At 37.1% G+C, this 15,757-nt stretch overlaps 1 protein-coding gene across 3 annotated transcripts in view; it reads right to left on the bottom strand.

The window, feature by feature from the left end:
* The window catches only part of pcx (pecanex), a 743,348-nt gene that overhangs the window by 54,411 nt on the left and 673,180 nt on the right, over positions 1-15,757 (bottom strand). For 2 of the 3 annotated variants that reach the window (XM_090376780.1, XM_090376781.1), the window contains one exon: positions 12,795-12,946. In XM_090376780.1, the coding sequence (XP_090232906.1) occupies positions 12,795-12,946 (152 nt within the window). Of the gene's footprint in view, positions 1-6,907; positions 7,003-12,794; positions 12,947-15,757 lie in introns of all 3 variants that reach the window. The other variant, XR_016547122.1, reaches the window with a different exon arrangement.

The raw sequence follows: 15,757 nt of genomic DNA, 5'->3' as shown, positions 1-15,757 counted from the left end.
ACGATGTTGCTCACATACCGAGATTGTCCCTTATCAAACTTTTTTAACATCTCCCGGCACCAAGTCACACGTCGTGTCATCTGCTCTTCAGTCAGTTGATGCGGCACCCAGAGAGAACAAAGTTTCTTCACGTGCAAATGATCTTGCAGAATCGAACGAATTGCTGGTGCATTTAGGCCCAAAGTATCCTCTATCTGTTGGTAGGTCACTTGCCTGTTTTCGTCAAGCATTTTCCTCACAGCAGTAACGTTTTCCTCCGTAACTGACGTTCGTGGCCTTCCCGGCCTCTCAGAATCCTCCAGAGTGAAATTTCCCCTTTGGAATTCTCTATACCACCTGAATATTGTTGTACGATGTGGACAATCATCATCTAGTGCAAGAGTCATTTCTTCTAAGCACTGGTCTATGGTTAAACCACGCACAAAATTATACCGCAAAACTGTCCTTATCTCATTTCGTGACCACGATGCCATCGCAAGCACTTTACACTCTCACTACTAATGAATAACTGAGCCCATCGACTTGGCACGGCAGCTACTATGCACGTATGAACATGTCTCAACATGCAGCTTCCTGTGATTCATTGTTGCGTCATATTGCAAAACTTTCCTAGTACCCTTTGTACTAGGAAAAAGAATGTTCTAGACCTCAACATCACCCAGGAACCAGATGACATAATATGGCTGACAGTACAGGAACAAGCAGTAGGAAGTGACCACGGAGTTCTATGGTGGGCGATGAAGAAAGAAGTAGCAGAGGCAAAGGGGAAAAAAAAAAAAAAAACTGCAGCCATTACTGTTGCACATGGAAGACTGCTGCACAAATTGGAGCAGTGTGGCATTGGAGGTAAATTGCTGCTATGGATAAAGGGATGGTTGATGAGGAGAAGACAGAGTGGTAATCAATGGACACTGCTCATCGTGGACTAATGTTATTAGTGGAGTCCCTCAGGGTTCAGAATTGGGTCCTTTATTGTTCTCTGTATTTATAAATGATATTGATGATGGTATATCAAGCTTAATGTCCAAGTTTGCAGACGATACGAAGGTTGGCAGGGTTGTCAAGGACACTACTGACACTATGCTGCTGCAACAGGATCTGGAAAGGTTGAGCAGATGGGCTGAGAGGTGGCAAATGAAGTTTAACATTGACAAATGTAAAGTACTACATATGGGAAACAGCAACCCCAGAGCAACGTATCAACTCTGTGGTACTACACTGATCGAGAATGAAAGGGACCTGGGGGTGGTTGTGCAGGCAGATATGAAGTTCTCTGAGCAGTGCAGACGGGCTGCAAGAGTAGCTCATGGTGTATTGTCAATGATATATAGGAATTTTTCTAGCAGGGATAAGGAGGTGATTATTCCCTTGTATAAGGCAATGGTCAGGCCACACCTAGAGTACTGTATACAGGCCTGGAGGCCTCATTTCAAGAAGGATGTAGAGCTGCTGGAACGAGTACAGAGAAGAGCAACAAGATTAGTGAATGGAACAAAGGGGTGCTCTTACGAAGAAAGGCTTAAGTTTTGCGAATTACAGTGTCTGGAGACTAGGCACCAGCGAGGTGATCTGATTCTTCCTCTTGCTCAGAATAATCACCTGAGAGGGCATAAGTTCAAATTGAGGAAAGACAGATGTAGGATAGATGTGCGGAAATTTGCCTTTAGCCAGCGGGTGGTTGGTATGTGGAACAGACTTCCATCCCTTGTCGTGGAAGTTGATAGCCTAAATAAGTTTAAGGCTCAGCTGGACAGGTATTTCGAACGAACAGAGGGGTGAAGTGGAAGTGGTTATTTATTTTTTTACTTTATTTTTTTTTTGGCTGATGCTGCATAAGCTTGCTTTCTTGCATCAAATGCCTCTACTAATGCTAATGCTAATGCTAACCCACTGCAGGATGGAAGCCTCCTCAACAATTTATGCTAAGGGAAATGGACCATAATCTGCCACGCTGGTCCAGTGCGGGTTGGCAGATCAACTGTATTTAGCAGTCAGGGGATTGAATCCCGTGTACTCAAAGAGCGTGTGTTACTACACTCCCACTCCTGACCACTCGGCTACGGAGGCCTTACTGAGTTACAATTTCAGAAAAGGAAATTACGATGCTTTAAGGTGCTACCGTGGCCTATATTAACTGGGTAGGTTTCCACAGAGAGCGAATACAACTGAATTATGGTATACCTTTAAAACATTAATCACAGAAGCCTTGAAACCATTAAAATAAATTGGTCAACTACTGAGTACTGGGCACTCAGGATGAAGGGTCTGTAGTCACAAATGGTCATTAGTGTATCTCAAATAGAGAGCTTTATGGTAACTGAAAAAAGTTCCTAGTACCCTGATTTGGCCTAAAACTGAGGAAATAATGAAAACGTCTATTTGAGTCTTCCAGTTATTGTGAATGACAGGGGGGGGGGGAGAGAAGCAACTGGCAGGTGAGGGCCGTGCAAGACTCCATGCAGGCGTCTCACCACCACCAGTGCCTCAACACTGGCTCTCTGAATACCTCCTTGCTGGGACAACTCCAGTTTTTGAAAATTGTTAAAACAATACTTCTAGTTGCAAAATTTATAAATGACCTTTACAGAATTATTAACTATTTATCAACCATTTTGTCACCAAAAGGAGGGGTACTCAGTACAAAGAAGTGTGCTATTGAAGTGCAATAAAAAATTGGTTTTTTAATTTTAACACCAAAAGTAAATGATAGATTTCAATCAGAATAGTTTTCTCTTGAAAAGTAATGAATAACACATAGCCAATGTGATTTTTAAATTTTTAGCTCCATTAGCGATGGAAACAGAGGGGAGGGGGGAAAGACATGAAAATTACATTTTCCTGTCTGGCGCTCTCATTTTTAATTTAAAAAATATTTTAAAATTATATTTTAAACCTACCTGAGCTCTTTCCAATAAGCTATAGGTTATCAAAAACATTTTTTGTCCTCCCCACATTTTACCCCCCCCATTTCTTAGACAAATTTTTGTCAACACCGATCAATATGGTTGGCCCACATGATGAACAAACCCATTCAAAATTTCAAGTCAATAGGTTGAGTGGTTCCAGAGATACAATGCCACAACAGACGTACGGACAGACAGACAACTGAGTGACATGATAAGGGTCCTTCATTAGACTATGGACCCTAAAAATACTCCACGAGGAAGATTCCCAGCTGGATGAAAAAGGAACTTTCCAGATTACTTGAGCAGAAAAAGACGGCATGGAAAAGTTACAGAGCAATAAAAATTACTGAAGCCTATAATAGCTACAAATTGATCTATAATAGTGCCACAGAAAAGGTTAGGTTGGCAAAGGCAGATTATGAGAAATTGCTGGCAAAGAGTGGGGATAAGGAATTCTTCACATATATAAATGCAAAGAAGAGAAGGACAAACCAGATAGGATCCTAATGTAATGGGCTTGGGATAGTATTAGATACCCCAGCTGTAGTTGCAAATGAACTGAAGAGTTACTTTTCATCGATATTAACAGAAGAAAAACCCTCTGTGTCAATGAAAAATTATGAGAGTGATGTTGAAAAAAAAAATGTAATTAATGATGCTTAAATTTCACATGTTTATTTAATGAAACAATTTTCGAGCCTAAGGTCAGTGAGACTCCTGGGGTTGATGGCATATACCCTATAATCTTAAGGGAGGCAGCAAGTAAGCGCATTGAATCATTGAGGCTAATTATGAGAGCATCGCTGGACTTGAGAGTGATTCTGTCGGATTGATAAAGTGCCAATGTATCTCTAATATATAAGGGTGGTTTGGTTCTAAGAGTGAAGTGGGAAATTAATGGCCAGTTAGTCTAACTTCAGTAGTAGGGAAAACAATGATAAAGGGTAGAATTCAGGATCATTTAGATAGAGATGGAATTCTGAAGGATACTCAGCATATTTTTGTAAAGGGAAAATCATGTTTAACTAATCTGGTTAGCGATTTTGACAGGGTCAATCAAGTGCTGGACTTAGGGAATAATTTTGACATTGTTTATTTCAATTTCAGCAAAGCATTTGACACAGTCCCACATGAGTGTTTACTTTATAAGCTGGAACAGGTTGGAATCACAGGGAAAAATCCTTAGATGGATAGCTGGATGGCTTCAGGGCAGGAGGCAGAGGGTTGTGATAAATGGTTATTTCTCAAGCTGGGTTGATGTAAGAAGTGGGGTTCCATAAGGATCAGTTGTTGTTGTTATTTGGAGCATTGGCAACTAAGGCCATATTGCTCCAGGATATGTGGTGGTCATTACCTGACCTCTCCGCATCCTACGTATTTGGTGGTGACGGGCTCGAACCCCGGTCTAATCAAGAAGCATGTGCTACGCACTGCTGCTGCTCCTTCCCACCTGGCTACGGAGGCGCCTAAAGGATCAGTATTATGACCACTGTTATTTTTGATTTTCATAAATGACATCGATAAAGTGATAGAGGGCGTGATGCCTAAATTTGCAGATGATGTAAAGATTGGTAGAATAGTTAATGCTCACGTCCAAGCAGAGCTTCTTGGACGTGATCACAAAAGTTACCACAAAAGTGGCAATTCAGCAAAATGCAAGGTATTACACCTGGGGAACAGTAACCGCAAAATAACTTATACACTTGGTAGAGTTGAACTAAAGCCAGTAGTAGAGGAAAGGGACTTGAGCGTTACCATACAGTCAAACATGAAGTTCTTTGAGCATTGTAGACTGGTTGCAAGGAAGGCCCATGGTGTTCTATTGATGATTTATCAAATGATTTCTAGCAGAGATAAGGATGTCATAATCTCATTATATAAGGCTATTGTTAAACCACACTTGGAATACTGTGTTCAAGTATGAAGATCAAACCTAAAGAAAGACGAGTAATTCACCTGGTGAGATCAGCAAAAGGGCATCCATATGAGCAGAGACTTCGAATATGTGGGTTGCAGAGCTTGGAAACTAGGTACCTTAGAGGAGACTTGATTGAGGTGTTTAAGGCTCTGAGATGCATAAGTAAAATGAATGAGGATGACATTTTCACAGTTATAAATGATTCTAGAACTAGGGGCCGTAATTTCAAGTTACTGGAGGAAATGTTTAGACTGGATTGCAGGAAGTTTTATTTTTGCCAGTGAGTTGTAAATTACTGGAATAAGTTACCTACATCGGTGGCAGAGGATGACAGTTTGGGGAAATTCAAAAGTCAGCTGGATAATTACCTACAGGAGGAGGGAAACACATAGGTTGTCTATTTATTTTTCTCTTATTAATTATTTATTTTTTAAAAATTTTCTTCTTATTATTATTTTATTTTTTTTAAATTTTTTTATTTTATTTTATACATATATTTTTTATTATTATTTATTTATTTTTTGGCTGGTGCAACATAAGCCATAGATTTCCTTGCACTATGTGGCCATTGTTAATACCAATACTAATATATTTATAGCTTAAACAATATTATTAAAAAATATATTAGCTTAAAAAACATTTAACAGGATATCACGGTGTGCACTTATATGCTTATGAAAATACCTACTAGCTGTTTAATGTTAATTTATAAAAAAAAAATCAATTAAAATAATAATTAAAAATTTATATACTGCAAAAATAATGAAAAAATAAAGACGTGCCTAATTTTTAAATTACTTGTTGCCTTTATTCCAAACATTTCTATGGTGTCATGGAGGAATTATATGTATCAGTTAGTGCATCTTTTAGAGCTGTATCAGCTAGTGAGTTAAGGAGTAAAGGGCTTTTAAAGAATAAAAACAATGGTGAGAACTTCTCAGTGGAAGAAGGAAGTAAAATTGATTTTTCATTAATGTCCTTACATAATATAAATTATATGACATATGAGGTGTGGCAATAAAGTTCCTGGATTGGTGCTGTTGTGGTAATGTTTGAAAATAATGGTAGTGGTATGTCGTAGTTCAAACTTCTTCCAACAGCCTCAAGAAGGAGCAGAAGCAACAAAGAGTGTCATCATACAAAGACTTCATCTAGACTTGACAAGACAAACCTAATTTCCTAACTGTATTGTCACTATTGTTGAGTTTTGATGTTCCAGTACGATCCAGAGATGAAGCATTGGAGCATGCAGTGGAATTTAAAAAAATAACCAAAGCCCAAAAACTTTGTTTACAGAAGACCAAGTTCAAGATAATGCTCATTATGTTTTTTAACAAACAGAGTGCGATTCACAAGGAATTTCTAACTGAAGAGGGGAGTAATCACTGCTGCATTCTATGTATGGGGGTGGGAGGTTCAGACTACTGAAACACATTTCCTATATGAGGCTGCAATTTTGAGAGAAAAGCAGCTGGTTCTTGTTGCATGATAATTCCCCAACTTTGCAATTATTGTGAAGACATTTCTGATGAAAGATGGCATTGTACAGATCAACCATCCATCAAACTCTCCTAATCTAGCACCAGCCGACTTATTCCTTTCCCAAGGTGAAAATTGATATCAAAGGAATAGATTTCAGGATGTTGAGACATAAATCCTTTACTTTGTGTTCTTTTATATGTCTTACATATGTCTCTTCCATCTTATAGTTCAACCCTAAATATTAAAAATACAATTTAAGGTTGGCCATGGTTCTTTGCTAATGTATGTTTGTTTGCAGGCATGGATACCATCTTGAAAAATGTGTAGTTTAACTGTTAACTGTATGCTATATATATATATGGCATACAGTTATGCCTATGCATAACAACGGATTTATTAGCACTCCTCTTGTTCTATGGCTGTCCTAACATATAACATTAAGCAGTTCATTCATTGATAATGACAATTTAATACTGGTTGTTTCTTTGTGAGTATGAGAATGATTAGTAATTAAAAAAAATTAAAACATGAAACAGAGTAAAATGCAATTTAATTTATCATAAATAAGAATAATGACATATCATTATTGCAGAAAATTTACCTCTTTCTTCTTCGGGTGCTACTTTGCTGATATTCTTGCAACCAGAAACATCAACAGCAGGAAGTCAGCTCCAGCAGCAATTTGCAAAGTAGCACCTGAAAAAGGAAGAGGTAAATTTTCCACAAGCTAATGGTATGTAGTTATTCTAATTGTAAGATAATTTACTCCATCATGATATGTCTTAAGCTGCTAACAACACAGATTATGATACAAAAAAAAAAAAAAAAAAAAAAAAGCAATAAGTAGGTGAAATGCCAAGTTTAGAGGGGATTTTTTAATTTTATGATTAACTTTTCTATTTCTCTTTTTTATTAATTTTTCCATTTCAGAATTTTTTTTGTTAATAACAGAAATGCTTTCAGTATTGACAATGTTAACTACAGTGACTAGAAAAGATTTCTCCAAGAAACTGAATCTATTATATCGTAGAAAAAAGTTTAAAGTTTAGGTGCCAGTTTAGGAATGTACACCAGTTAAACAATAAAGCAATGTCAGTAGTCTGGACTCTAGTCAAATAATTTGTAAATGTAATCAAGAGAGTTTGTATTTATAATAGAAACTGGACAGTAATCTATGGTGAGATAACTAAAGGTTTGGGTCAGAAGGGAATTTGGATTTACCATCTTGTATGACAAAAAGAAAATCTGCCAGCGTGAACATAACCATTGATGTTCTGAGAGATTTTTGGCTCATTAACTACCTCTAGTCATAGCATGAAAAATCCTATATACTACTTCGTACGGCCTTTGTGTGCCATGTCTATATATATGGCATGTATCCTTTGAGTAATTAATTTTTTATTTAATTGCTCGAAGCTAACAACTCACCTGCTTCTAAGATTGGATTTGAACTCAAGCTTTCCATATGAGTAGCAATCCCACCATACTGTCACAGAGAATGAGTGATGAAAAATACTGACTGAATAGTAATGAGCAAGGAAACTGCTAAACCACAGGATAGTCAAGCTAGAGGAGTTAACAATGTATGGATAGGGTACGAACAGTAAATGCAATATTAAACAAGTAAAAAGCAGTACAAATCATATGCTTCTGATGATTTAACTTCAGATATTTTAAATCTGGAAAGGGTTGTGGTTATATATATATATATATACAGTCATATATCTGCTCAAATTAAAGTGGCAAGAATTGGTTTCTAAAAAAAGCAGAATTAAGTAGGAAAGTGAGAGAAGTCAATGAAGATGACACAGCCTGCAGCTTTTAACTGCAGGAATACAACAGTTTCTATTTCAGGAAGAATACAAACTAATTTTTAATCAGCAACATGTGAGGAACAAAAGCTGCAGCAAGAATAGCTGAGGCTCCAAAGAAAACTAGAAAGACAGGAAGGACACAGAATAGTTAGGGCTGCAAAATTCTAGACTCCACAAATGAAAGTTGAAAGATAAAATGTAAACAAATCAGCAATAGCTGCAGTGAGAAACCGCTTTAGTAGACAAGAAAAGAAAAGTAGACAAGAAAAGAAAAATCCACTCTAAATTATAGTTCTCATCTATTAACTGCAAATGGCTCAGTCACCCTTTTCCAGTTAATGTCAATCAGTGAAATGGAAAGGAGAAGGCTAGAGGGAGATATGATACAATGATGGCAAGTTTCAACCATAACAAACTCTTGCAGAGCCCCTTTATAGATGGTTGACAGACAGCACATTTCCAAAATAACACCAAGCCAGCAGTAATGGCATCTGGTTTGAAAGACCCCTCAATGAAATATTTATTGCATATTAATCTCCAGGAAAAGGATGTATATGTAAATATATGTACTTTATTGTTTTCTCAAAATGATGCATGAAAAGATCTGATAGACCATATGCCAGTGCTTGACTCTAGTATAAAATCTTCTTCTTCTACAAGTTCACTGCCCTCAGGTTTAGGGCTCCACTGAACGGGATGGTTCTCTATCCTGTGCTTTCCTTTTAGTTTCTGCATAATTTCCTCTTACCATCCAATCCATCATTCCGATTCTCCTCCTCCCAACAGCTCTCTTCCCACACATCTTCCTCTCAATCACTTTCCTCAACATGCATTCCCTTCTCAAAAGCATTCTATATATAGAATGATTCTAGCCATCTGAACTTCTCTCCTCCCACTGTCCATGTCTCTGAGCTATATAGCACAACAGTCTATATTAATGTTTTCACATTTGCTTTCTTAATTCATTCTTGAATTTCTTCTCAACAGTTCTTTTCTATTACTAAATGCCTCTTTTCCCACTGGAATCCTTGTTCTTATTTCTTCCAGGTTTTTCCCATTTTCTGTCATTATGCTTCCCAAAGTATCTGTATCTGTCCACCTGTTCTAATCTTATTCCATCTAATGTTACATTGATTCTTCTTCCTGGCCACTTGAAATTAACATTATCTTGGCTTTCTTGCTGTTAATCTTCATATTGTACTCCTTTGCTGTTCAAGATACCCAAGGAGCTCTGTAATTCCTCCTTGTTATTAGCAATCAATACCTGATCACCATAGTAAGCAGAGTGGTCAGAAGAGGGAGTGCAGTAGCACATGCTCTTTGAGCAGACCATGGTTCAAGCCCCTGACTGAGAAATACAGTCAATCTGCCAACCTGCAGTGGACCAGCATGGCAGATTATAGTCCATTTCCCTCAGCACAAATTGTTGAGGAGGCTTCCATCCTGCAGTGGGTTGATAATGGCTGCAGTTTACCTTTTACCTGGTTGTCTCAAAATCTTATTGTCTTTATCTTCTTCCCTCCTAATTTTACACCTCCTTTCTGTTCTTCTTTGTACTCTTTTTCATCAGTGCTTCTGCATATATGTATATTAAATAGTAAAAGGGGACATGGAACATCCTTGCCTTTCATCTCTGCCAATGTTTACTTCTGATTCCTCTCCATCAATCTGAACCACAGCTGTTTGTCCCATGTAAAATTACCAAATTAGTTTTAACTTTTTTTTTTTTATCTAGGCCAATCTTTCCTAGGACTTCCATCAGCTTAACCCAATTCACTCTGTCAAAAGCCTTTCCGAGATCAACAAAACAGATTGCCAGATCTTTTCCTATTTCCATTCTTCTTTCTGCTAGTGTTCTTAATATTCCTATTGCCTCTCTCTCTTGTCCCACATCCTTCTCTGAATCCAAACTGATCTTCTTCTTCTATGAATTCACACTCCTTCACTTTTGCTTAAATGCATTCTGAGAGAATTTTTAGTAATATTTTTGAGGAATGGGAAATTAAACTGATGGCATACAATCTATCAGACTGTATTCCAGCTATTTTTGTCTTTGATTTTTTGTACACCATGACAATACTAACACCTGGTCTGACAGATTCCTCAGCAAAACAGCTATTCCTTGTTTGTTGCTGCTTCAAGGTTCATGACTGGATCATACTTGGGAATCTCCAGAAATTGCACAATAATGCTATGCCAGATTTCAAATGAGAAAATATGAGGCCAAGTTGAGGCCATACTTTGTGTTACCTTGGCTTCAGTTTTGTAAAAATATGGTTTTCTGAGGGAAGGAAAATATGGTAATGGGGGGGGGGGGAAGAAAGAGAGAGAGAGAGAGAGAGAGAGAGAGAGAGAGAGAGAGAGAGAGAGAGAGAGAGAGAGAGAGATATTTCAAGGGGGGGGATAATCTTACCTGTGTCAGATTCAAAGTTAAACAATCTTTTTTTGCCAGAATCAAAACAACTCCAATCATTAAACTTTTTTGTTTTAAAAATATCGAGTCTTTGTGGCCATCAACATATCATTTTTGAATTAAAATTTTTTAAACTTTAATTATTATTAAACAAATAAAATAAATTATATTTATATTTAATAAGCACTTAAGGTCCTTAGAATTCTGCATGATACATTCCAAGCAGAATTCTAAGTGGAAAGAAATACATGCATAATTTCCATGCATTTACTGATTTTTATAAACTCAAAAATGGAAAAGACTAATAGCTTTATGTTTATATTTTATGGCATACTCAACATCTGTTTTACATTCTTAAAATTTACTACTGAAATTGAAAAAGACCATATCCTGACATTTTTGGGTGTACTAGTAAATAATGGATTAATACCTGATAGCACCTGTATATTGTAAACACATGTCCACAGGCCAATACACTAATTATAAGTCATGATATGCCATGCCATATACCCATTCACATCAGCATAGCACTGTCTGAGAACTCATATCAAGATATCCAGAAATGTGAGTTTCCTAAGCAAGATTTGAATACTTGGGAATTATTTCTGATTGACAAGCAAAGCAAATTGGGGCATATTACCTCTGTCATGGTGACAGAGGTAAAGAGATGACAGGAATAATAGACCACCAGGAAGATAAAAATGAAAAGAATGGGGTGAGAATGTAAAGTATGATTTTAAAAAAGGGGGAAGGGAAGAGAGCAGGAAGAAAGTTTAAAAAAATAAATAAATAAAAAAAAAAAGAATGTGGGGTATAGAGTGAAAGAAGATAAAAGTGAATATACACTGGGTAGGGTGCGGAGGAGTAAGGAAGTATCTCTCCACCCCAATTCAAAAATTGGATGCATACATATATCATTATATTCAATACATTCAATACATGTATTCAATCTCAATTTAAAGATTGAATGTGCTGCTACAGGTGAGAGCAGCAAGATCTAGTAATCTATAATTTATCCAATCTAATCTAATCTATAATTTTTGCAACTCTTGAGTTTGTATCCCTCACTGATATAGCTCCTTTCTGTCATTGTATACAATAAGTTCACAGCTCCTTTTTTTTTTTTTTTTTTTTCATCAGTGCCATAGGTGTTTGAGGAGGGTGTAGTTTTCTCCTAGGAATTTCTATTATGTAAATATAGTTTGCAAGATCCTAGCAGTAGATTGCAATAACTCCCTCCAGATAGAAAGAAACATGAGTCATACTGATGAGGTGATTTGTTCCATTACCTCTGTCATGGTGACTGGAACAAATCACCTCATCAGTATGACTCATGTTTCTTTCTATCTGGAGGGAGTTATTGCAATCTACTGCTAGGATCTTGCAAACTATATTTACATAATAGAAATTCCTAGGAGAAAACTACACCCTCCTCAAACACCTATGGCACTGATGAAAAAAAAAAAAAAAAAAAAGGAGCTGTGAACTTATTGTATACAATGACAGAAAGGAGCTATATCAGTGAGGGATACAAACTCAAGAGTTGCAAAAATTATAGATTAGATTAGATTGGATAAATTATAGATTACTAGATCTTGCTGCTCTCACCTGTAGCAGCACATTCAATCTTTAAATTGAGATTGAATACATGTATTGAATGTATTGAATATAATGATATATGTATGCATCCAATTTTTGAATTGGGGTGGAGAGATACTTCCTTACTCCTCCGCACCCTACCCAGTGTATATTCACTTTTATCTTCTTTCACTCTATACCCCACATTCTTTTTTTTTATTTATTTATTTTTTTAAACTTTCTTCCTGCTCTCTTCCCTTCCCCCTTTTTTAAAATCATACTTTACATTCCCACCCCATTCTTTCTTTTCATTTTTATCTTCCTGGTGGTCTATTATTCCTGTCATCTCTTGACCATAGGTGTATATAACCCCTGCTAAAGTCATTAGTTATTTTAATATGTATATTTTATACAAATAGTAATTTAATTTCAATGTTCGTCGGCTCTTGCAAGACTTGAACATATCTAAGTTATCTACAAAAAAATGTTATTTTTTTAATATAATTTTTCGACATTCCTATAAGGAAAAATAACTACTTTATAGTCAAACACACACGTTGTTTCTAAATATATAATAATATTATATAAAAACTAATATGCTCATACAAGTAAAATAACATAAAAAATGTCTTGATTATGCATATACATTTAAATTATTAATAATACAATAGCCACAACTTTACCTTAGGGCTAAAAGAGAAGGAACACTCGACAAAACAGCATTACGCCATGCAGGATCTGCTTCGTGAGAAATCACCATTGTTTTCTCATAAGTACTAATAGCTTCATAAAGAGTGGTAGGATCTTCATATTCTTCTGCAGACATAAAATGGTCCTATAGAAAGGCAGTATAATTAACAGTTTTATTTAAATATTAAAATCTTCATATGTTACAAGAAAAAAAAAAATTCTAATTACAGAATGTGACTGCTAAGTATAATTCAATAAAAACTATTATTCAGACTACTTAGACATAAAATCAGAAATTTCTTGTTTAACAAGAAAAAGAATAGGTGCATGTACACTTCCGTGTACACCAATGCTAGGAGTTTGGTAAATAAATTTGATGAATTTGAGGTATTGCTCAAACCATCAAAGGCGGATATTGTTGGGATATCAGAGACGTTGATGTCACACGGATATAAGGAAGGCAGAACTGGAATTTGGGAAGTACAACATCTACAGAAAGGATAGACAGGATAGGAAGGGAGGAGGGGTTATGCTATTAGTTAAGAAACACATAAAATCCAAGGAAGTGAAGCCAGTCGACATCGCTGGACAGTGAAGTGTCGAATCAGTTTGGCGTGACATAAGCACTGCGAAAGCAAAAATAAGAGTATGAGTGTGCTATACGCTTAATGACTCTGAAGAATATAATAAGAAACTGTACAGGGAAATAGAGTGGGCCAGTAAATCAGAGAGTCTTAATAATGGTGGATTTTAATTTCCCAGATATTGACTGGAATTTGTGGGTTTGTCACTCACACACTAGCAAGGCTTTTGTGGATTTATTGGATGACTGTTTTCTACATCAGCATGCTTAGGAGGCAACTAGAAGGAGTAATACTCTTGATTTGATTATCAGTAGTGATTCTTCATGCATTAAGAATCTGCAGATAGAGGAACTACTAGGTGGCAGTGATCACAGTGTTCTGAAGTGGGCTTTACTCAAAGAGGTAACTACCATCAGGGGTAAAGGGAAGGGTTATTGCTTTCGTAAAGGCGACTACGATAGTCTGAGACAGTATTTAAATTCTATATGGCGGAACCAACCGATGATGTTACCAACAGCAAATTCAAAATGGTAAACATTCAAAGAACTTATCTTGGAAGCTACTAGGCTTTACATACCAAGAAATACTGTTCAAGGTTTAGGCCTAAATGGATGTCAGATGAACTAATAAGACATATGACAGAGAAGAAAAATGCATGGGATACATATAAATTAACACGTGACACAGAAGCCTATGATAGATATAAGCTGGTCTGTAACCAAGTTACAAAGGAGTTTAGGCAGGGAAAGGCAGATTACGAGAAATCTTTGGCAAGGGATGCAAAGAAATACAACAAAGAATTCTTTACTTATATAAACTCTAGAAGGAAGGGGATGAATCAGATTGGTCCACTTGATATCGATAGTTCAACTGTTGATGATCCTGCTCAGGTAGCTAACAAACTAAATGAATATTTTGCATTAACATTCACACATGAGGAGTTATTCAGCGAGGGGAATGCCAGAGGTGTATTCAGCTCTGGCAGTAAGCTAGAGAATCTTGTAATAACTGAGAGTAAAGTGGAGAAGAAATTGTTCAAGATAAACACAAGAAAGGCATGAACACTGGATAGATCCCATCCTGGGGTGGATGGGATCTATCCAGTTATATTAAAGGAGGCAGCAAAGGAAGTAAGCAAACCCTTAGCCATAATTATGAGAGCTTCCTTGGACTCAGGGGGAGGTACCCATAGACTGGAGATGTGCAATTGTGACCCCAATTTGCAAAGGAGGATCAAAGGCTGACACAAGTAATTATAGACCTGTGAGTTTACCTTCTGTTCCAGGAAAATTAATGGAGGCACTGGTTAAAGAAGCACAGGATCATCTAGACAAGACTTCAGTTATAGCTCGGACACAGCATGGTTTTATTAAGGGGAAGTCTTGCCTGACCAATTTGATTGGATACTATGATGCAGTCACAAAAGAGCTGGATGCAGGGAATAACTTTGATATTATATACTTGGATCTTAGAAAGGCTTTTGATACTGTTGCACATGGAAGACTGCTGCACAAATTGGAGCAGTGTGGCATTGGAGGCAAATTGCTGCTATGGATAAAGGGGTGATTGTGGGGGAGAAGACAGAGAGTGGTAATCAATGGACACTGCTCATTGTGGACTAATGTTATTAGTGGAGTCCCTCAGGGTTCAGTGTTGGGTCCATTATTGTTTTCTGTATTTATAAATAATATTGATGATGGTATATCAAGCTTAATGTCCAAGTTTGCAGACGATACAAAGGTTGGCCGGGTTGTTAAGGACACTACTGATGCTATGCTGCTGCAACAGGATCTGGAAAGGTTGAGCAGATGGGCTGAGAGGTGGCAAATGAAGTTTAACATTGACAAATGTAAAGTACTACACATGGGAAACAGCAAGCCCAGAGCAACGTATCAAATCTGTGGTACTACACTGACAGTGGTAGAGAATGAAAGGGACTTGGGGGTGGTTGTGCAGGCAGATATGAATTTTTCTGAGCAGTGCAGACGGGCTGCAAGAGTAGCTCATGGTGTCTTATCAATGATATACAGGAATTTTTCTAGCAGGGATAAGGAGGTGATTATTCCCTTGTATAAGGCAATGGTCAGGCCACACCTTGAGTACTGTATACAGGTCTGGAGGCCTCATTTCAAGAAGGATGTAGTGCTGCTGGAATGAGTACAAAGAAGGGCAACAAAATTAGTGAATGGAAAAAGGGTTGCTCTTACGAAGAAAGGCTTAAGTTTTGCAAATTACAGTGTCTGGAGACAAGGCACCGGCGAGGTGATGTGATAGAGGTGTATAAAGCCTTGAATGGTTTGAACATGCTCAATGCTGATGGGATTCTGCCTCTTGCTCAGAATAATCACTTGATAGGGCATTAATTCAAATTG

Source organism: Mastigoproctus giganteus, chromosome 6 (assembly GCF_048544385.1).
Source record: "Mastigoproctus giganteus isolate SK-2022 chromosome 6, ASM4854438v1, whole genome shotgun sequence".
NCBI lineage: Eukaryota > Metazoa > Arthropoda > Arachnida > Uropygi > Thelyphonidae > Mastigoproctus > Mastigoproctus giganteus.
Note: the sequence above shows the minus strand (reverse complement) of the source record. Positions and strands in the feature narration are given on the sequence as shown.